General features: G+C 38.6%; 2 protein-coding genes and 1 long non-coding RNA gene across 4 annotated transcripts; 1 reads left to right on the top strand and 2 right to left on the bottom strand.

The window, feature by feature from the left end:
- Nucleotides 1-7,859: 7,859 nt before the first annotated feature.
- su(w[a]) (suppressor of white-apricot) lies at nt 7,860-21,226 on the top strand. 2 transcript variants are annotated; one of them, XM_031976729.2, is made up of 9 exons: nt 7,860-7,962; nt 16,655-16,883; nt 17,799-17,968; nt 18,041-18,243; nt 18,320-18,542; nt 18,798-18,880; nt 18,964-19,134; nt 19,355-20,646; nt 21,067-21,226. In XM_031976729.2, the coding sequence occupies exons 1-9, from the start codon at nt 7,875-7,877 to the stop codon at nt 21,224-21,226; spliced, it is 2,619 nt and encodes an 872-aa protein (XP_031832589.1). In that variant the 5' UTR covers nt 7,860-7,874. The 2 variants fall into 2 exon arrangements, with proteins under 2 accessions (XP_031832589.1, XP_031832580.1); XM_031976720.2 differs by having other exon boundaries at nt 21,064-21,226.
- LOC116426957 (uncharacterized) lies at nt 9,710-16,125 on the bottom strand. Its single transcript, XM_031976709.2, has 17 exons — nt 15,955-16,125; nt 15,171-15,684; nt 14,378-14,999; nt 13,843-14,273; nt 13,563-13,758; nt 13,030-13,453; nt 12,582-12,956; nt 12,385-12,511; nt 11,775-12,244; nt 11,434-11,700; nt 11,296-11,340; nt 11,151-11,234; nt 10,838-11,078; nt 10,344-10,750; nt 10,122-10,276; nt 9,921-10,047; nt 9,710-9,858 (listed from the first exon to the last, which is right to left on the bottom strand). Exons 2-17 carry the CDS (start codon nt 15,682-15,684, stop codon nt 9,796-9,798), a joined length of 4,548 nt encoding a protein of 1,515 aa, XP_031832569.1. The 5' UTR covers nt 15,955-16,125; the 3' UTR covers nt 9,710-9,795.
- On the bottom strand, nt 19,397-21,068 carry LOC116426972 (uncharacterized). The gene is made up of 3 exons (XR_012998749.1): nt 20,698-21,068; nt 20,439-20,549; nt 19,397-19,535 (listed from the first exon to the last, which is right to left on the bottom strand). It is a non-coding gene; the product is annotated as an uncharacterized LOC116426972 (long non-coding RNA).
- Nucleotides 21,227-22,408: the final 1,182 nt, after the last annotated feature.

Genomic DNA, 22,408 nt, shown 5'->3' with positions numbered 1-22,408 from the left:
CTGCATGCGCTCCACGTCACATATACAGGCAAGATGGCGCGTACGGTGCTCGTAGTACAAATTGCAGGTAATTGCAGCCCGCGGAGAGGGCTCTCCTCCTCCGCCGGAGAGCGGAGCGGAAAGGGGCGAAGGGCTGGCCGAAGTCGGGACCGTGTGAAACTGCGAATTTTATGATTTACAAACGCGATCCTTTATAAGGGTATATGGATCTACGCGGCGAACGAGCCGGGCCGCTGTTAAGATCCGCCCCTGTGACCTCGCGGACCAACCGCGAGATAATTGCACGCCACGGACGATGCACGATTTACTCCTCGCGATTTACGATTTCGCTCGCTTCGACCAGCCAAGGAAATATCGACCGGGACAGAGAAAAGTTCAGTCGCTGCTCTGGACGTTTATCCTGAACCAGACGCGCTCAGTCCCTTCAAATCGAAGAACGATTAGGTACTTCAATATTAGTCGGACTATTAAAAGTGTCTCGCAGTTTCGTTGTTTCTTCAACTTTCAAGATTACCCTGAAGTTACTGGTTGGACGTAATTCAATGTTGCTTAGCCGTTAAAATATAAAACGGATGTCTGGGTGTTAGACTCATAATGTTCATTGATAAAATATTTATTTACAAATATTTTCAATGTGTAAACGAACACAGCATTTTGGACAAAGATCAGTTGAATCTTTGAAACCCATCGCCATTTTTTTTTCATCAGTGTTTTCAGTCGGAACGTTGACTTTCCTTTTTATTCGAGAACGGCCACTCCACGAGAGTCCGATATTAAGACATCCATCGGGCCGTTCGGTCGTTTACACCGCAAGTGGAAACCGATTGGTCAGCGAATTTGCCGACACGGTGGGTAGCCATTGCCCGTTACGGTGTTTCTTGGAAGGTCATCAGACCTGCCGACGGTCATCTGTGGCACAACTCGACCTCGTCCGTGCCAATTGAAACCGTTACGATTTCCAAAATTTTATAGGAGTGTCCTCAAAGAAGAAATAATAGCAGGCCGTGACTGTATCCTGCGAAAGCCTGGGCCAATATGTTTCGAGCCAAGCCTGGATTTCTACAGGATCTGTGAAATACGGGTGCTAACTTTTTGTTTCTAGAAAGGTTGATGAAACTGCAACAAAATGGACATCTTCATTTAACGGATGCAGCATTATTCACTGTTTAGTGACAGTTTGATCTTATCACAGAGTTACTAGTTTCTATTACACAATTATTACATGTATTACAAATATTTAATACTTACAGTATAAAATCGGAATAATGAATTTTTGAAAATTGTAGGCAATATTTAAAATATAATGACCGACTGACTAAAAGCGTCGTTAACCGATGACATGCAACAACGTTTCCAGAACCGTGTCCTAATATCTCAAACGATCTGTCACTACTCAAGGAACTCGTTTCAAAAGCGACAAAGCTGATTTTAAGAAAAGCAAAGATCAGAATCTCTATAACATAAGTCCTTTGCACTTGCACAGTCCTTTCGCCTCAAGTTTCGCCCGTTGAACCCGTTGCGCATCCGGACAATCGGTCGTTCAACGCACGTTAAGTATTCCCTGAGCGTGCGACCCCGCGTTCCCACCCCCTCCAACCCCTGGACTTAATTATTGCAATATCGCTAATGCTTCCTCAGGCATTTTTGTACGTGGCTCACGTTGTTATCAATTTCGCGGAGAACGCGCATAATTATGCCGGCCACAGGAACGGGCAGCCACGTGAAGGCAAATAGGTGCGCGCCGGGCACACGTGTTTCCTGCGGCGTCCGCCCGTATGCCTACGGACCCGCAATCGAGAAATTGTGGCAGGAAAGCCGAAGTAGTCGTGAGGGCACCGACTTTCGTCGTATTACGGAATCCCCAACCACGTTAAGGCCCAAAGACCCCAGGGATTAACCTGGACTTTCCGGAATTAAAACCATGGGCTAGTGAACCCACATTTTCTCTGCAACTCCCACTGTTCCCTGTTGATGCGCGCCATTAACGCGGATTCCGCGTTGTCTCTACCGATCTACGGAGAAATTAAGGCAAAATATTATCTCTTTGCGGACGAGGATTTTCGAAAAGATTAATCTGATAATTCTGAGGATTTACGAAGATATTAACCCTTCGTAGGTGATGTCTTTTGAAAATATTAATCTTTTGAGGATGACAATATTTGACTTACTATAATGGAATCTGCATCAGAATTTCTTTATTCGACTATAGTTTAATGTAACATTTCACGAATTTATTTCGAAATATCCGATAATTACAAAGATTATGAATACTGATATGGGTGTGATATGATTAAAGATTAAGTGTTCATTGGGGAATATCCAAATGACTCCGGGGCGCATTTAGAGGCCTGAATATTCAGGTTCGTATAAACCGTGCCAAACACGCTTGCTCATTAGATTTCTGGATATGCAGATCGATACATGAATAATTTACTATTGAGTTGGGCTGTCTAGGAACTAGAGTAAACAATACATCATCATGAAGATAATGTTGACAGGTTTCTACGTTCGAGGTAGCGTCGTGTCCTTGTGTATCGAACCAAGAAGGAATTAGAGAGCATTGCGAATTGCGTTTTTCAAACGCACCGGAATATATCATTAATATAACTATCATCTTGCATATAACCGATCCACACCATCACTATACCCATTATATTAACAATTATTTTTAAATACAATTTCAATACTCCGCATATTCTAGAATATGATTCGATCATATGTCAACCCTTTGCACCCGAAAGTTGCTCGTTAAAAATATTCAACATTTTCCAATATGATACAGACGATATTCTTTGAAACCAACTACTGAGAAACCATACATAAATTAAGAAACAAACCTATCTTATTTCAGTATTTCATATATTAATACATCATATAGTATTGAGAGGTGACCGAAAGTCACCTCTCGACTGCAAAGGCTTAAATTACATATTCCCAATATCGAATCCAGGAAAATGATCACGATATGGTAACACGAAATAAGGGATTCAGTTATTCCCCAGTCATCGATATCAGAAACAAAATCGCCTGTACTCCTTGCTGATACCACAGTCGAAGTTCAGGCTGATTTACACGCTTAACCAAGAAACGTTCGAGGCTGGACGCAAAGGAAGGATGTTTGTGAAGCCGCGCCTCGGGACATTCTCTCGTTCCTTGGCACCTTCGATTGACAATTCTCAGGCGTCCGCGTAGCCACGGGGCCTATCTATTTGCTCTTCCTCGCTTCGTTCCACCTTTGGAAATCGTGGCCGACACTGCCTCGTCTCCTCGCGGTCACCACGAATCGTTCTCTCTCTCTCCCACTCCCCTTCGTCCTCAATCATCCGCGCTCTCTCCATCTTCCGTCGAGCTGTCGCCGATACATAGACGCGGGCTCACACTCGCAGTCAACGGCAGAAGGATGTACCGGGAACGTAAGTTAACTATTACTGGCCCCCCTCGCGCTTTTATAGCCCATCTGGGTGGCGTGCATACCGCCGCCATCTTGTTAGCCACGATTAAATATTGATGCAAGAACGGATATCCAGGCTGGAAAGGTTTTCTGTTCGCGGAATCGGTCCGCGGGAATCTGGGACGGCGACGTTCGATTGGCGTGTTGCCTTGCGTCCCATTTCGTTTTCGCGCGCCGAACTTTTTCGTCGTCTATGAATCACGCTGGATCTAATGGAGCGGTGGCGGCGACGCGAGGTGCGCGAGTATTATTTTCGTTTTATACGCTGGCTCAAGGACCCGGCGGATTGGACGAGGCTCGCGGGGAGTTTACCCGACTCCGCTCGAGATACCGCGGTGTGCCGTACGTGGAACGCAGCCAGCCATTAGAATAATGCAAATGATTCCGCTTTATTATACCTTCCGAGGCGGCCGATTCCGTTTCTCGAGGAGTCCGTTTCTCGGAACTCGATCAATCCTCCTCGCGCACATGTTGGTTTCCTTTGGTTTCTCTATTTCTGTTCTCTTTATTCCTTTTTACGCCCCACCGCCGCAGAATTTCGACGCCGCGATCGAACCTGGCTTAACCCCTCGACGATTGGTCCGTTTAGATATCTTCGTTTGACTGCATTCGGTGTTAACTATGCTAGGTACTTGAGAAATTTATTTTGATCGATCCAGAAATCATTACAGTGGAATTGTCTATTCTACATTTTTATTAAATGTTTTGATAAGCTATGTAATTCACTGTTCAACGTTGAAGTCTCAGACTCTGCCTCTCGATGAAGGATCGAGCTGCGTACTCGGGCATTGATTGAGCAACTTTCGAATGTAACTTTTATCTTTTATCTTTTTCATTGTCTTCTTCAAATGAAAATACAGAGTTTATTTCAAATTTTAGACAAATTACAGACCTCGCGAGCACGCAACAAGCGGAATAACCTGTACCATTGGTGGTCCACATGAGTACAAACAGAAAACCACGCGAATTCAACAGCAAAATCGACCGCATACTCAACCAGTCCGATCGGAATCGGGGTGGTTGTGGAGACGCGCGGCCGCGTAAACGCAGCGGCGACCGATTCAACGGATTCTCTCCGCTAATTTGGTGTTCGACGGTGCGTGTCCATTATTGTGCAAATCGGCGAGCAGATTGCGGTAAAAGGTTGACAATGGGGTCCGCAGCGCGCGCGTTAGGTCCTCCCGTGGTCCCCATAGGGTGTTAAACCACCCCATCGTTAGCGTACCGAATCAACCGGAAATTCCAGCTTTCGTTTCTTCCGTATTCACCAGCAGCGAAAAAAGAGAGAGAGGGAGAAGCAACAGCGAACAGTTGCCCGATGGATCGGGATTGGTTCGGTGAGCCCGATGGAACTTGCGCTCAAGGAATTAGCCAAGGTGAGATAATGCCTGACGACCATCTACCCAGTGTTCGTTGCTTACGCTCGATTGTCATGAAAATATTCGTTCATTCTGGCGCGTAAACCGGAGAGAAAGTAGAGAGGGAGAGGGCGAGAGTCGGCTCTTCCCTGTTTCCAGATAATTAGAGATCGACGGCTGCGAAGACCAGCCGAAGACGTCACGGCACCTGGACCGTCTATGCAAATCCTTTCGTGTTCCCCTTTCAAGCTCTTCCGAACACCTTGGCACGTTCAGCACTAATCCTTCACTATTGATGGAAGTGCGTTGCGATTTCGGTTCGAAACAACTGTGAATGATGAAAATGGGTTAACCCCTTCGATACAGATGCGTTACGTTCTGAGTAATGCTGTAAAATGTGTCGCTAACTATTAGGTTTCGTCGCATGATCTAGAACTTTCCAAATTCGAATGAAACAAAAATTTGCTTTTTTCGTTAATGTTTCCAGAAGAGTCTAAATAAAAAGCTGAATAAATGCCAATCCGATCATTTCGAATCTTTCCTTATTGTAATCGATAGTTTCCTTCGAACAATTCCTTTGAAACTCAGTGTTGGTTGGACTCATCGGGGATACAGAATCTGCGGGAAACAACAACCTTATTAATAACGTTCAGGTGCATGATTGAATACCCACACAGAAGTGAATCTCAGAGGTGTTTGTCGGTCTTCCCAGCGTTACCGACAGGACTTCTCGCCGGCGTTATCGCGATCCACGAGATTCCCGCGATGCATCACGATCTCGGGGTTGCAATTAAGTGGGACCGCTTTAATCCGCGCAACCGAGCCCGACGTGGAGGAGGACTAAGATGAACGGAGGAGGACTGGGAACGGGGGCGGTGGCGAACGCGAGAGACGGAGAAGGATTGCCCCGAAACGAGACAACCGTGAGTAGATCGCTTTTAGGATCATTAATTATCGTAGAAAGTGCGAGAACGAGCGGGACAGACGCTGGCTCAGGGGGAAGAACAGCGGAGGGCGGAAAGGGACGCCTGTGCGCGGCTAGGGAGGGGTAAGGAGAGGAAAAGAGACGGCGAATGTCGCCACTGCAAACCGAAATTACCGTCGAAGATTAATGATCGCGCGCTTTATTACACGTATTTATAGCCGCGTTCTAAAATCCTCGCGCAGTTAACCTTTCGGTAATAGGAGCGATACCGGCGCGCCGCGGCATCGGAACTTTCGGAAAATTCGAGCTCCTCGAGGCGTTCATTAACCATTCCGGATCTAATAAAACTTCGAACGACCGGCCACCGCGCGACCCCTCTGGAGCCGTTCACCATTCCGCTGATCGAGTTGTTACTCCGTGAAAGTTGCACCGGAAAATGCTAATACTACTGATCATTTTCTCTTGACTAGAGTGAGCATCCTGACTCATAAAATATGGAAAACGTATTATTCTTGTGCAGAATATTTAAAAAAATCAAATTGCTTTTAGCTTAGTAAAGCTATCATCCTTCGGTACCTCTATTCTAAATGGAATGACGCGACACCAATCTTTACATTTCGTTATTTCTTTATTCATATGTTTATATATGGAAATTTCGTAGGTTACTTAGTACCAATCGCATTGCATCGTCTTAAGCTTGAGCGTCAGTGAAAACGAATTCAAAGTTATCGCACGATCTCTGGTTCGTAAATTAGCGATCCATCATGAACGCTCTTAGCTGGGAATTAAATGGCGACGTCCTACGCGCGGGATCGGATAGAAAATACTTTTCCACGAGCGCAGAAAGAAATGTCGACGGAATGTCCTCGATGTTCGTTCATTTCGCGCGGTGATATTTCATCGGTGATACAGTCGCGGTCGCCGGTGCTGATCGCGCATTAATTAAGTTTAGCCGGAGCGTTCGCTTTTGCGCGAGTCAGAAAGAAGCCTAATAAAGCGAGGGAAGAGAGAAGGAAAGAGCGAGAGACAACGTATAGACACGTGCATTCGTTCCTTAAATAAATCGCTTCGAGTGACGGATTGGGGAAGAAGATTAACGAGCGCCGGTGTGTCGTTCGATTCGATACGTCGAATTAACGCGGGACAGGAACGAGGCTCTCGGTATCGGTTATTAATGACCGGAGCCCTCTGCCAATGTAAACCTCGCCGTTCCATTGCGTTTCGTACTCGGTCGTTCTTGAAAAGCTTCGATTAATCGCGGCTGATAAATGCCCGCGATCCACACGGATAGATCAGGCATTATAGCTGGATGAATTGTGGTTAATTACCGTCAACCGAGAACGTCGAGCGGAAATGTTCCGGAATTAAAAGGTGGACACGGAGACACGCAGTCGACTCGCTTCCTACGTGTTACATAATGGCCACGAACGAAACCGGACAGCCTGTGTTGTATTTTTAATATTCGCCCGGCCTGTCTTTTGTTTTACCCGCGATCGCGGAGCTGTCATTCTTGCGACCTTCTCTCCGCGAAATTAAACGAATTCCAGGCGCGCGGTTCTGAATGACCATCAGAAAGACGAAGGGGTGAAAAACCCAACAATCGACCTCTTCTACCAAGTGGCAGGTCCACTAATATCTACCCCAGTTGACAACACCCTTTCCTTCCCTTTGCTTTGCTACCTGCTTTCGCTCCTTCTGACTAGGCACCGTTCGCTGAGAGATGACAATACGGACGGTTGAAATGTTTGAGACAGTGTATAAGAAGAATACAAATAATTTTTTCCTCATCACATCACTTATACTCGTGATTTCGTTCGTGACTTATGAGTAATCTCTTAACCTCTTGCATTACTTTGACAAGTCTTATTCGTGACCACGATTTCGGAGTAAACATAAATGTCACGCTAGAATTAAAGTAGACGTGAGCAGTAGGACGTTAAAATGTCAAGGGTTGTTAGTATTTTTGCGAAATACCTTTTGCAAATAAAATGCATTATTTTTAACGTAATCGACCATACTAAACAGCATGGAAAGTTTCAGCCCCTTGAACTGTTGATTGTTTTGGGGTTTTTTCTTGATAGGGGTGCAGTGTCCCTTGAATTTACGTACACGGTTGGAAAATTCCGAAATGGGATAGGGGATGAAAGCAAGAAAAGGAACGGAAAACCGACCTGCGACTACCCAAAGGCAATACCATGGAAGCGTCGAGATCGTTAATCTTGCAAATGGTAAGTTGGTAGTGAGGTATGCCACGTGTATCGAACATCTACGAGTACACGCTTCTAAATGCGGGGGTTGCATTAGAAGAACCCTACGTGAATTGGTGGTTCCGACCCTCTTTCGAAGCCTGTGTAAATATTTGCGATGGCTGCCCAACGAATCGAGCACGCGCTGACACTTAAAACGGAATTAATAAATATTTAATACAGAATGTCCGACGTAAATCATAATCATTTTTACCAAAGTTTTAAGCTTCTCTCATGACATTTTTCAACGGAAATACGTTGTTCGCTTAAAAAGACGTAATCAGTTTTATTTGTGATTAATGGCTTTACCTTTTGCTTGTAAAAAAAGCGAGCCAGCGCTTGAACTTTTATATGTTCAACATTACGACATGAAACTAGTCATAAATGTTGTTAACGATCAAATCTAGATTAAATGTAGAAATAATTTTTTTATGGCGTAAATTCTGCTCTCGCGTTAGCCAAGCCGACCGTAGGTATAAAAATGCACAGAGACAAGGGGACTCTTTCACTCACGATGCTTGCCCCACTTCAAATTTCGACTCATAGTCATTATTGTTGCGCGGCAATACAAAGGACAGAAGCGAGATCAAATGCGATGAAGTGAGGCGTAACAATAAAAAACAAAATTCGAGCATCGTGAGTGGTAGAGTCCCCTTGTCCCTGTGCACTTTTAAACCTTAGGTCGGTTTAGCTAACGTGGGAGGAGGACTATATTGTACATTACTCACATTAGTCAAGCCGGCGAGCGCCTGAAAGGGGTAGAGGGGAAAGGGGACTCAGCCGCACGTTTCCACCTCAGCTCGCGGCTCGGCCAATAACAAAGACGTACCGAAACTAATACCGCCATTAGTATTGGACAGTGCGCCGCGAGTAGGCGTCACCCCTTGCTCCTCTTCACTTTTAAGTCACAGGTCGGCTTGACTAATGTGAGTAACGTACAGTACCTATGGGTAGATATGGAAAATAATTTATTAGGTATACAATAAGATTATAAATGGTTTTATTTGCACTTATTCAGTTTTTGAATAGTAATTATTTATGTGAATTGCAATTGCACATAGATCATTCTCGATGATTTGAATAAAGTATTAATATTTCTTATGTCAAATGAGTTTTTATAATCATCCTCGATGCAGAAGTTAATTTTGACTACGTTGTAGAGGTCGCCACGTGACGTACATATGATGACCATCTAACGGTAACTAGATGAGTACCATTTCCTACTTAACTAACATGTATGGACTGTCGAGATTGAATTAAACTACTTTATCAACATAGAAATTATTGATTGCAACGCACTCTTCAAATGGATATAAACCACAAGGTAAAAGGTAATAGAACTTCGCGCAAAAATAATGCGATAAGCTATTGATTAGTGAAGGAAATACATAAACTATTGATATAAAAATATTTGTCTACTTTTATTTCTTACTTTTAATTTCTATGACATTAAATTACAAAATCTATAATGCGTGTGAACAATCATTCCGTACAAATACCACTTTAAATTACTTTTCATGTTTTTACATTTCATAAAACAGATGACATGGATAAGGAAATAACGCAATGCTTAAAAAATACATTATTTTCAATAATAACTACGATTGAAAGATATGTACATAAATACTGTTTCATCGTTAACCTTACACTATGTTTGAAGTTATAGGACACCCAATAATAAGTTTGGTACAAAAATATCACAGAAAGCGTATCTTGCTTACAATTAGTACTGTTTTCTATAAATATTATCACGGACACCATACTTTACTTTTCGCTTTCCATGATTCTGAATTGATATGTTTTATTTACAATCAATCATTTTCGTCTGGTTCTCAAACTACGAGATTTCAGAGTTGATGGTGTACTTGCTACCGTAATCTGAAAAAGATACCAAATATTTATAATTTATAATAGATCATGCAACAATTACACAAATTTACCTCCATTGGTTCAATATCTTGAACAAATTCATCTTCTGTTACGAATAACTTCTTCTTGCGAGTGTTTCTTTTCCTTTCCGAAATTGGCTCCGTAGGAGGTGGAAATATAGCACATTTATTATTTTTTCTAAAATCAAATAATATTCTTCGATAGTTAATCAAATCCTGTACTACTAATGGATATAATGTTCACATTCATACTTGGTCTCTGAATTGGGAAGCTCTATTACTGATATATCATCTGATGTAGGAGAATATTTCTTTGGCGGCCGCCTTAGTCTGCGTTCTTTTAGTACCACTTCATCTTCAGACGTATTTTCACTGTAATCTTTTTCCTTAGACTGATTCTTTGTTATCTGAAAATGAAGAATTATTAAGTAAAATGCACCATCAATTTTCTTAAAGAATTTAGTAAGTAAGTACCAATCGTCTTTGTCTCTCCAATTCCTCTTGTTGATTCTTTACAAGAGTCTCGTACTTTGCGACCATCTTATCTCTATTTTTCATAAAGGTTTTCATTTCATGCTCATTTTCAGTTAGACTATTCTTTAATTCTTCGTTTATGGTCCTTAACCTGTCGATTTCTGCCTGCCTCTCTTGAGCACTTTGTTGCAACAACTCTAACATTTTAACGTTTTCCTCGGATGTCTTCACACGCATTTCTAACTCGTTAATATATTTTTCTTTTTTACAAAGGTTCTCTTGTGTTTCCATTAAATCTCTAATAGTATTTTTCATCTCTATCTCCATTAGTTTATCGTCCTTATAGTCTTTATCATCTTTATCGTCTTTATCGTATTTATTGTTTCTTTGAAGTTCACACTTCATTCCTGAAACCATAACAATTAATATCTTAATATTTTTACTAGAGAAATAATATGTATAATCATTTATTCGACAATCAATATCTCTCTAACCTGTTTGAAGGGACATTATTTCGGCATCTTTTTCTCGTTCCATCTCTTTTGCACTTTCTAAGCGATCCTCAAGGTCTAAAAGTTTATCATTATTTTCGTCCAATAGATTTTGTAAATGTTCTTTTTCATCCTGACACATTTCTAAATTTTTATTCAGCTCTTCAATTTGTTTTTCAAGCTCTGTTACAGTACCGAGATTGTGCTCCAATTCCATAATTCTTGCGGCATGAACATCTAAGCACTAAAAAAAGTACAAAATGTAGTAGAATAAATTAATACGTTCTACGGATTTTATATTAATTCATTAAAATACCTTTGCCTTAATATCGCTCTTTTCTATTGCATTGCTGAGATCAATTTGTAATTTATTTATTGTTTCTTCGTGTTCGTTTTTACACTGAAAATCGTAATCATTAAACATATATGATGTTTTTATACATATTATTATGTTTTCTTACCTTTGAAACATGATTATTAAATTCTGTTTGTAAAGCATTCAATTTCTGCAAATAGCAAATATATTTTTAAGAAATCATAAAACTGTGTAATATATATTGTATAATTATATAAAATCGAAATAGCAACAAACTACATACTTCTACACACTGATTGTAATCAATTTTAGCATCTAAAAGTTCCTGTTCAGTTTTATTCACTCGTTGCTCGTAATCACTAATCTTTGTCTCCAATGTCGCCTTATTATTATCACTATCTTTCAATGCTTGCTCAAGATGCATTTTGCCATCTTTAAGAAGAGAAAGTTCATTTTGTAACAATTCAACTGTGTTTGTATTACTTTCTTCCAAGGCACTCTTTAATTTTTGCTTTACAGATGATATTTCTTGTTGTAAATCTTCTAGCATCTTGAATATAATAAACTTATTAGAAACATGTAAAAATTAATATTAATATGATATATTAATATATAATGTCATACTTGACATTTTTCCTTCAGCTGTGTCTTCAGATCATCGTATTTTACTGTTAGTTTGCTTAGCTCATCCAAAACGAGGTCAGAATCATCGAATTCCACAAAGCTTGTTTGTGTAATTTCTTCATTTGTAGTATTTTCAACAGTTTGACTGCTTTTATCGCGAACTTCGTTTTCGTTATCTTCTACTTGTTTTTCTTCAGACTTAATGTACACTTGGCATCCTGTCTCTGTTGTTTCTACTTCAACTTTATGCTGAACAGATTCCTCATTTTTAACTTTAGCTTCTCTGGTGTTAATTTGCAAACTGTTTATTTGATTAGACAGATTCGTTAATTTGATTTTAGCTAAATCCAGTTCTTCTTTCAAACTTTGTATCTCAACTGTACTTTGAGTTAATTTCTCTTTCAGACCTGAATTCTCTAATTCCACAGCAATTAGTTTTTCTTCAATTTGAGCGTCAGTAGTCAAATGTACTGTTGAATAAGTAATTGGTTATATGACAATTATTGTATTATAATAATATTGATTTAAATCTTATATATTGGTACTCATCAGTTAATAGTTACGAGCTGAAACTTTTCTGCGACTGCTAAGTAGGTATCATTATACATACCTATATTCTCATAAATTTCGGTTGATTTATTTAATGTTTCTATCTTGTTATTAGTAGAAACTTCCACTGTCACCGTGATTTCTTGACTTTTGTCATCTTTTGAAGTATTCTGATCATTTTTAAATACCTATCAGATAGAAATAAATACTATAAGTTATAATTATCAATAATATAAATTATAAATACACTTTACATACATCACTTTCACGTTTCAAGTCTTGCGTAATATTTTCAGTCGAAATTGTCTTCTTTAGTAATTGAATTTCATCCAGTAGTAGTAATTTCTCACTCTTCAATTTGTCTATTTGTTCTAGCATATCTTGCACTTTATTTTCATAATTCATCAGTTCTATATTCTGACTTTTTAATTTTTCATCCAACACCTCCACCGCATTAGTCTTTTCTATTAACTGAATACTCAAATTTCCATAATCTGTTTCTAACTCATCTATTGTTTCCTGTTTTTCAAGTAATTCTTCTTCTTGTTCTTTGATGGTGTATTCTTTCTCCCTCACTTCCGTGGTGATAGCAATGTACTCTTCCTTGGCCTCATTTAAGAACACTTTTAATTTCTGCAATAATATCATTGTAACATAAAAGTATACGTTGAAAACATTATAAGTAATTACAAATAATTTTAAGCACCTTCACTTGTTCTTGTTTAGCAAATAATTGCGATTTTAATTCCTCTACATAACATGTTTTATCTTCATCTGAACAAACATCTTTCTGAGCTTCATTCAATAAATTCTTTACGCTGTTTAAATCGTCTTTCATCAAGCTCAATTCAAAACTTAGTTTATTTTTTTCAACTGTTAACGATTGATTCAATTCTTTAGTTTCTTTTATATTATTTTTGAGCAATACTATCTTCGATTTCATACGGGAATTTTGCATTTCCAGCTCTTCTATGTTTCTTGAATCGTTAGCATCGTTCTCTTCAAGCGATGGACGTTTTCTTTTACAACTGCTAAGTTGATCTAACTTACGCTTATAGAAATCTTCAACTTGTTTGACAGACCATTGAAGCATATCTTCTTGTTGTTCTTCGACATCCTTTATGCGATTCCTAGATTATAATTAATAATATTATATATAAAATATAATAATTATGAAAATAAGTTATAAGAAATAATATGATAAATTAGTTCTATGAATCGTTGCAACTGATCACATACTTCCACTCGGTTTCAAGTTCTTTCATTATAGTTGTATAAGTATCAGCCATTTCTTGGCGTATCTGTAAATCCCTACTTAATGCAGAACTCTTCAAAGTAGCAATTTCTTTTTTCAGCCTTTCATTTTCTATCATTAAATCATCATAAACTTCAGCATGAACATAACCAGATATACTATGACCATTATTGTGCCATTCTGTGAAGGTACAATAAAAGTACATTTAGTATAAAGAAATTTGAAAAGTACAGATAATTTTAATAAGTTTAACTACACAAATACCTTCACTTCCTAATTCTGTAGCATCCCAATCAGTCTCTGTTTTTATACTTTGTGCAACTATTTGTGAAAATCTTGACTTCTTCTTATATATTTTCTCTTTTGGTTCTATAACTATTTTCTTTGCAATAGCAGAAAAATTCAAAACATTTTGGGTTTCAACATACAAGTTTGGTAAAGGATTAATATTTACTATCAAAGCTATATGTTCTTTACCAGAAAGTGCTTTTTGGAAAAGTCTCGTTAGTTTTGATTCTCTAAATGGACCTACATGTTCTATTTTCTGTTTAGATAACTGACCATCATGAATTGTTTTTAAACATCTTCCTAATACCAATAGACTTGTATTAATGTTTTGCGCTTCTTTTAATCTGTCTCCAATGTTTAGTGTCTTTTTTAAACGTTCTGAGCCAGCTAAATCGCAGAAAGCAAACCTACAACGTTTAAAAGGAAAATTATACATAATGAAATTTATTATTGAAAATCTACTGAATGGTCTATTAAAATCTACTACTAAAGAAAAATATTATTCACATACGTGCTAACTTCAACATTGTCTGGATCGTGTTCAGTATAATACTTCAATAATTTAATGGTGAATATGCAATGTGATCTTGAGCTCTTTGCATTTAAAGCAGTTGCAGCTACTTTCAAATTATATTGTCCAGCCATCAAAACCTGGTAAGCTTCAGAACCCGAGTTGACACACACTGTTTTTAAGCCTTTGATAAATGCTCTACCCCGTGAGTCTGTAGCCAATTTCAGAGGTATCCTTTTTTTCTGAATCTCGTTAGATAAAAGATCATATACAACTTCATTATAAATTTCAGCAAAAGATACCCAAACAGAGCAGTGCACATCATTGCATTGACTAGGTCGACTCGGTGATTCTTCTTGCAATAGTTTTTGCATTTCTTTGTAGGTATTGATGTAGTGATGTTTATCCATTGAAGCATACGTTAATAATTTTGTTTTCATTTCTAATTCTTGAGCACGTTCAACAGGGTTCAAATGAACAACATTGCAATGATTCACTGGTTTATAAAAGGGAGTCGATTTTGGTGTAATATTTGAGAAAACAAATTCTAGGCATCTTGGTATGATACCAGGAGATGTTGTAGTACCTTGTAATGTATATGATTTCCCTGAATTAGTTGTACCTATGAAATAATCACATGAATTAGTAACCATTAAAAAAAAAGTATTATATTTGTTCTCTTACATTTTAAAGTCCAAAATATAAGAACCCTTTGAATAACTAATAAATTATAAGTATAAACAATGTTTAAAAATATCTTAATTTAATTTTAATAATTGAAATATATTTTTACCATAAGTCATGATAGTTGAATTTTGGCCAGCTAAGAAATCTTCCATGTGCTGTTTAACAGCTTGTTCAAATAGTTCTAACTGAGTAGTCTCTGGTCCAAATGTACGAGTAAATGTAAATTTTCTACATATAGTATTAGTACCACTGATACCCTTAATGTAACTGGCATTATTCTCTAAAGAAGGTAATTTTGTTAACAAAGTATCAGAACTAGTAATTTGAAATGCATTCTGTTGATCTTGAGACAGTTTCAAGTTTTTTGGAAATGGCTTCATCCTCAAATATACTTTAACAGTCTGGAATGACTGTGATTCTGAATTTATTGTACCATTCTCTTCCAAGGAATAACATTCTTCAGCCTCATAGACAGACATTAAATTTTTTTTTGTCTCTTTTGAAATACATGGTCTTTGTCCATAGGCTAAGATACTTGGGTCTCTTCCAAATAAATATGACATTTCTGCTTGTGGATTTACATCACAAGATGGTCTAATAGAATCTAATGTGTCATCCATCTGTATCAATAAAAAAATTATTGATTATTTTTATTATTTTTTCAATTTATAAATTATTAATGTTTCAATAAACATTGTTTGGTGAAGCAAATGGTATTGAATATTAAAAATCATTTACAACGGAACATAATAAGGAACAACAAAGTAATTTGTTTTCTTTTATTTGACTTTCTATGTACATATTCTTAAAATACAAACACTGTTCGTAGATAACGAAAAAAGCTAAGACATAAATTATTAACCGTTTGATAATTCTTTTCAGATTCTTACCTTCGATTTCAAGAATGTAGCTAAGACATACAAACTAATAAATTAATGGTTATTACATATATTACACAAACTCTTAAAGAACTGATCCAAAATAAATATTCTGCACTGATTGTATACTGCTAACTTTCAACGACAAACCGTTAACATTTTCGTTTTAAATACTTTCCCACAAGAATGCTTTTCGTGGATTGGTGAAATCTACGAGAAACGTTTTCGTACTATGTTTGAAAGTTGACCAATGGCAATTGAAGTATACTTTCAGGAAGGTAAACAAGAAAGAAAGAGTTAATACACATTTTGATTGGACATAACGCCGTGTATGTCAAAGATAATAATAATTAAAAAAAATATGCAATATACATTAACAATGTAAATTATTCGTATCTAAATTATTGTCTCCTTCAGTCAATCAAAATTCAGGCTCTTTCTTTATCCTAATACTTTATATGATTAATGCCAACAAATTTGTACAGTGTTTACAATTAAATAAGAGAAGTAACATTTAGGAATATAATATTACAAAAATATAGTTTTCATTGATATGTGAATATCGATATTTATTTTAATTTGCGACTATGTATATTTATAACAATTAACAATTTTATTACATACATGGAAACAAACTTTTATAAACTTATGTCACTGTTCTATATCTAGTTTTACATAATCCCAGCTTTGTTGGCTGTTTCTTGTATACAAGGTGAGAGACGTAAAGACTTTAGTAGTTGGAAAATGGCGGCATCGAAAAGTCAGCGTTGGATGGTTGATTCGGGGATCCTACGTAAAAAGAATGGAGAAGAGGAGCCGCAGGAGCTGTTGGTGTTTGGATATAGCTGCAAATTATTTCGAGATGATGACAAGGCGAAAATGATTGATCAAGGAAAGCATTTGATACCATGGATGGGCGATAACACGTTGAAAATAGACAGGTCCGTTTCCCTAACCTAGACAAACTTTATCATCTAGGATATTTAATTCTTGCATAAACGCACCGTACATGTAACCTTTAGAAGAACTGATGTCCGAACAGTCTGAGCAAATGTGCAGCAGTTCAAAAAAAACACTACCATGAATGGTTTACGTATGGATAAGCAATCTGGAGACTGTTTAAGGTTTCTGCAGGTGTCTTGGCTGTGAACAGGCGGTGTGGAAGCGCGGTATATGCGCTCTACACGTCCGTAGAGCAAGTGCTCTCGCGACATTGGTGCTTACGGCTGACCGTCGGCGCAGCAGCAAGGTGAGACACAGCGTAGAGAGACAAACGGCCGCTGACGATTGTAGGTACTACAATCGCTCAGCATGGTATGTATTAGCGTTTTAGATTCGGCTGTGCGCGGCATAGGCACTCAACGCGTTTCATATTGTTTATGACAAGCGTAGCTTTGTCGAGCAAAACATATCACGAAATTATAATGTATATTAAATTCATTCAAAGTACATTTGTTAAAAACGAGTGCTTTAGATAGCAACAAATATTATTTGAGATTCAGTACACAGTGTCTGGGTTACACCAAAACTTCATGACGTAGTCATTACAATATCTGCTAATATTCTTTAAAAACTTGGAAGTATTGAACTGTTATTATCATTTAGCCCACCAATGCTTCAAATATACTCTCCTGTATACTTTTTAGTTATGGACATGTGCCTATAATGAATAATGCAAAGATAAACATGGCAAATGTAATAGTATGTCATAGAGTTTTGTATAACTGTATTCTATTTCAGAGGAATGGCACAGGGTTTGCTTCGTGACATAACTTTCAGATGCCGAGATCAACCAAATAAATTCTAAAAGACACTTGTCATTTTCTTCCCTTAATTCGGTTATTATATGTGTATAGATACGATGGACGTGGTGCTCTGGGGGACTTAAGGATATATGAACCACCATCAGGTGGGTTTGATCAGCGTACAATCCTTACGGAGGAAGAGCTTAAAGTGGAACAACTATGCGATGAAGAACGGTATCGATCTCTTTTCAACGACGACATGGAAGATTCTTTATACCATGGTAAATTGATGGAATATGAAGATAAGTCATAGATGTTTCAAGAATTTAACATGATATCGAACAATTTTTTAGAGGAGGAAATGAAAAGGCTGCATCAAGCATTGGATTCAGAAAACACGTATAGCCAGGTAGCGTATAATTACAACGAGGAAGGAAACGGTTCGAAAATTGCATGTGAAGATTCTCAAAGTCCAAAACAATCGGAGGGTTCTCAAGAAGAGGATCAGGCATTCGTTCCACCATCCGATCTAGAAATTCCAGACGGTATTCCATTGGTAAGTACTAGATCGATAATTAATGAGACCAAGAAAAATGAGGATTTTTTATAATTTATATTCTGTTCTTTAATAGCCGGAAACACAGAAATTAAACGCTATCATAACAAAAACGGCATTGTTCATAAGTCGTCAAGGGGGCCAAATGGAGATCTTGATTAAAGCGAAGCAGGCAAACAATCCGCAGTTTTCGTTTTTGTCGATAGACGGACGCCTTCACCCGTATTACAGATACATACTGGACGCGATCAAGAGCGGAAAGTACAATCCTGAAAAGCAGCCTGAGAAAGAAGAATCCGGTACGCATATTGTTTTATTTAAGACAACATTTTATAGTAATGTTGTTCACTTTGATATTATCGAGTTGAAATGATTGAAGCGACTTAAAACAGGATTTGATTACCCACATCTACTTTGAATTCTACTTAGTTTTTCTTGCCGTAAGTACTTCTACGTATATTTGTTAATGTACATCGATCTTTGTGTGATACGTAGGAAGCATTAGCGATTGTACACGGGCATGTTATATTTACATGTATTCTTTTCAATGATAGAACACGAAGAAGGATCGTCGGATCAGGATGACGAATCGTATCTACATCCAAGTCTGGCACCATCTTTCACCAAGATAGAAGCGGTATGTGCTTATGTTACTTAGGAGTATTTAGATCATGTAGTTTATATGTGTCAGTTATAATCAAATGTAAATTGAATTTACAGGCGCCCAGTATTCCCAGTATACAATACAAACCATCTGCTGACTGTGCGTATTCGATGCTGGTAAATAAAATCACAGGGAAACCTCCACCCTCGAAGATTCCGCAACCGCCTGAAACACCTGTTCAACCACCGGCTCCTACTCTCGGATATTATCATCCGATACCTGGACAAGTAAGTTGTTTTCGGAAAAATGTATATATTCGAAAAAAATATATCAAACGGTAATTAAAATGATAAATACTCTATAATTAATATCAAGTAATATTTACAAGCTTACTGCAATAATTGAGATGGTCTACTCGGCACTGGTTCTAATATTTCAACTATAAACGTGATTGATATATAATTAATTCAAGCGCTCCTGGGTAAATGCACATTTTATTTTTTACAGGGCTACAGTCCTTACCCGACACCCGTGCAGTACTCTCACGGTCCCGTGGCATATGGGCCAAATGGCCAAATACAGTCTCCTGGTCAGCTTTCAGTTATAAATGTACCACCATCTGCAACCGACGTAACTGTAACTCATGCGTCGACAATTGAACCACCTTCGCCGTTGGTCCCATACGGATCTACACCGCAAAAACAATTAAGTAGACCGTCATTCATCGTGCCTCCAGCAGACGTTCAGATAGTTATTGATAAAATGGCTAGTTACGTGGCGAAAAATGGCAGAGACTTCGAGGCGATCGTGAAAAATAAAGGCGATCCGAGATTCAATTTTCTCGAACTGTCGCATCAGTATCACGGCTATTACGCGCACAAGCTGACAATATACGAGGGTGCTATAAATCCAAAGGTACTGACGGAGGAGGAGCTGTTGCAGAAGCAGGAACCGCTGGAGGAGAAACAGAAAAAGTTAGAGGAGCTCCAGAAAAAGCAGCAACGAATGGAGGAGGTGCAAAAAAGAGTGAAGATGATTCAGGCAAAGAAGAAGTGCGATACGAGAGCGAAGCAGATCACGCCGGGCACTAAACAGATCACCACAGTATCATTTTCAATTAAGAAACCAAAAGATGGGGAAACCGGAGTGATTGAAAAGCGGAACGCTCTCCCATTGGAGGAGAGTGACGACGAGATGGAAAACGAGAACAAAGACACTAACTCAAAGCCAAGCTCGCCGCAGAATGTCAATGAACAGAATTTTGGTCCCGGCGTAGATAAAGATTCCTGGAAGTCGGAGAAGAAATCGAGGAACGAGGAGAAGGAATTGGTGGATCTTACAGATGAGATTCTAGAAGATTGCCAAAAAGAGATCAGACATAAACAGGCCGAGGACAGAATCAAAGATAAATTGGTCGCGGCGGCAAGAGACAAGCTAGCCGCTACATCCAGGGAAAGACAGTTGCAGTTAGAGAGGAAAAAGAAAGCAGCTGCGTTCTTAAGCCAAATACAGTCTTCCGTGTTATCGAAAACGAGTGGAATGACCGTTCAGTCCGCGCGGAAAGACGACTCTGATGAAGTGCATTCCGTACCATCGCCAACTCCTTCTCCGTCGTTCGACGATGGGAAGCCGTGCGACTCGAAAACGGGCGGCAACTCGTTGATGGACAGATTGAAGAGTGCTGACTTCACTGGTAAAAGATCTAGACCACGATCGAGAAGTCCCGACGGAAGTCGAAGTCACAGCGATCGGCAAAAGTATCACAAGAAACACAAGAAAAAGAAAAGTACTCACAGAAGGTATTTCACTTCTATTGTTTGATTTCCAAATATTGAGATATGTTTACATACTTGTGCTTTTCTGTTATTTAGTAGACTTTAGGAAGCCTATGCAAATTTTGGGCGTTCAATTAAGAGAAAAGCAAATGCAGCTTATTAAATGAAAACTCTACTGACAGAAGATATGTAGATATAGTTCCGAGAATCCGATTCACTTCGGTTTGATTATACTTTATACGATCTCTAGTTTATTGAATATTAATACGTCCGTAGTTCTTGTAAGCAATAATGAATTTCACAGACCCCTGACCCATATATGAGTCAGACTCTGAGTCCAAGCTTCCGCGACCCATATATAGCTCGCGCGAACAATCAACGTGTCAGTGCTGTTATCTTTTTCGCTAATTTGTTCTGTGCTCGCTTCTGTTGACATTTCAGCAGCCATGACAGCCCCAGCAGTTCCCGATCCCATCGATCGAAGAAAAGCAAGAAGTCCTCGTCGAAACATAGATCCCGATCGCGAACACCATCCCGAAGACACCACCACAGCGCGCGACGGAAGGGAAGCAACTCGTCCTGTTCAGACTCGAGCTCGCCTTAATTCGTCCTTTTGATAACTTTATACGTGTAAAATTGTATATACACTCATATACAGACGTACACATGCATACACAACATTATACACATACATACTCGCGGGCATCTGCGGTTGTTATCGTGCAGACGATAATTTTAATACAACTTTTGTCCAAGAAACAAAAACAGAGGAAAATAAAAAAAGATTGAAGAGTAAGACAACACTCGAACGGTATTATATAATATAAAGTTATCCACTTGTCTGCCTCCATCCGCCTTTCGATTACGCGCTCGAAGCTTTGCAAACAATTTCTTTCGCGAATCATTCATACGTTTCTCGCGCAACTGAATAATTGTCGATGCGTAAACTGCATATACGTATGCCTTTATAATGTGCGCTGTGAATGAAAACGTAGAGTAGTACATTTTTTATTCTGTCTTTAGTCCGATAAGGTTCTTAATGTATAAGTTACGGTCGGTTTGAAAAGTAAAGCAATAACGCGTTAGTCGAATTCGGTGATGAACAATAACACATTCTGAACGATGCGAACTTTTCGAGGAGACTGTAAGCCTCTAATTTATTTTCATTCCCGTGGCTATGTGTATAAAAATACAACGGCATATACATCCGCGACACGTAATACCCGTAACGTCTGATACCAAGCAATAGCGAAGCGTATCGCGAAACAGCTGTTTTTATTTCACAAACTTATCTACTGTCGTCGAATCAGTCAGCAAGAAAAGAAGAGTCTGCCCTATGAGCAAGCACGAAACTCGATGGGGGGGGGACAATGTTTGGATCGTTCGTCTATTCTCGCAATTGATTTCGGAACAAGAGTTTTCGCGTAGAATGCGAGAAATGGCGTCGATGATCCCGAGGAAAAACTGATATGCATTGAATCAATGTTCTTTTTATCAGGAGTTAAGAAAAAAATATTTAGTTCGTTGCAAAACAACATTGTTCTAATCAATGTTTCGATTAAAAAAAAAAAAGGAAAACTGAATTATATTTCTTATCCCTACAATTTAATTTTTTTGAAATTGAGTCCCGAAATGATCTGCTCATTGTGGAATGCAACTGCAAATTTACTTGCAGTGTGAATATAATGTAAATATTTCGAATGATTCGAAAAGTAGTTCTAGCTTCGTTTGTTCATCGAACACCGCTCAATATCAGAGGTTATCGAATTAAAGTATTCCATGCGCG

This window comes from Nomia melanderi, chromosome 6, assembly GCF_051020985.1.
Source record: "Nomia melanderi isolate GNS246 chromosome 6, iyNomMela1, whole genome shotgun sequence".
Taxonomy (NCBI): Eukaryota; Metazoa; Arthropoda; class Insecta; order Hymenoptera; family Halictidae; genus Nomia; species Nomia melanderi.
Note: the sequence above shows the minus strand (reverse complement) of the source record. Positions and strands in the feature narration are given on the sequence as shown.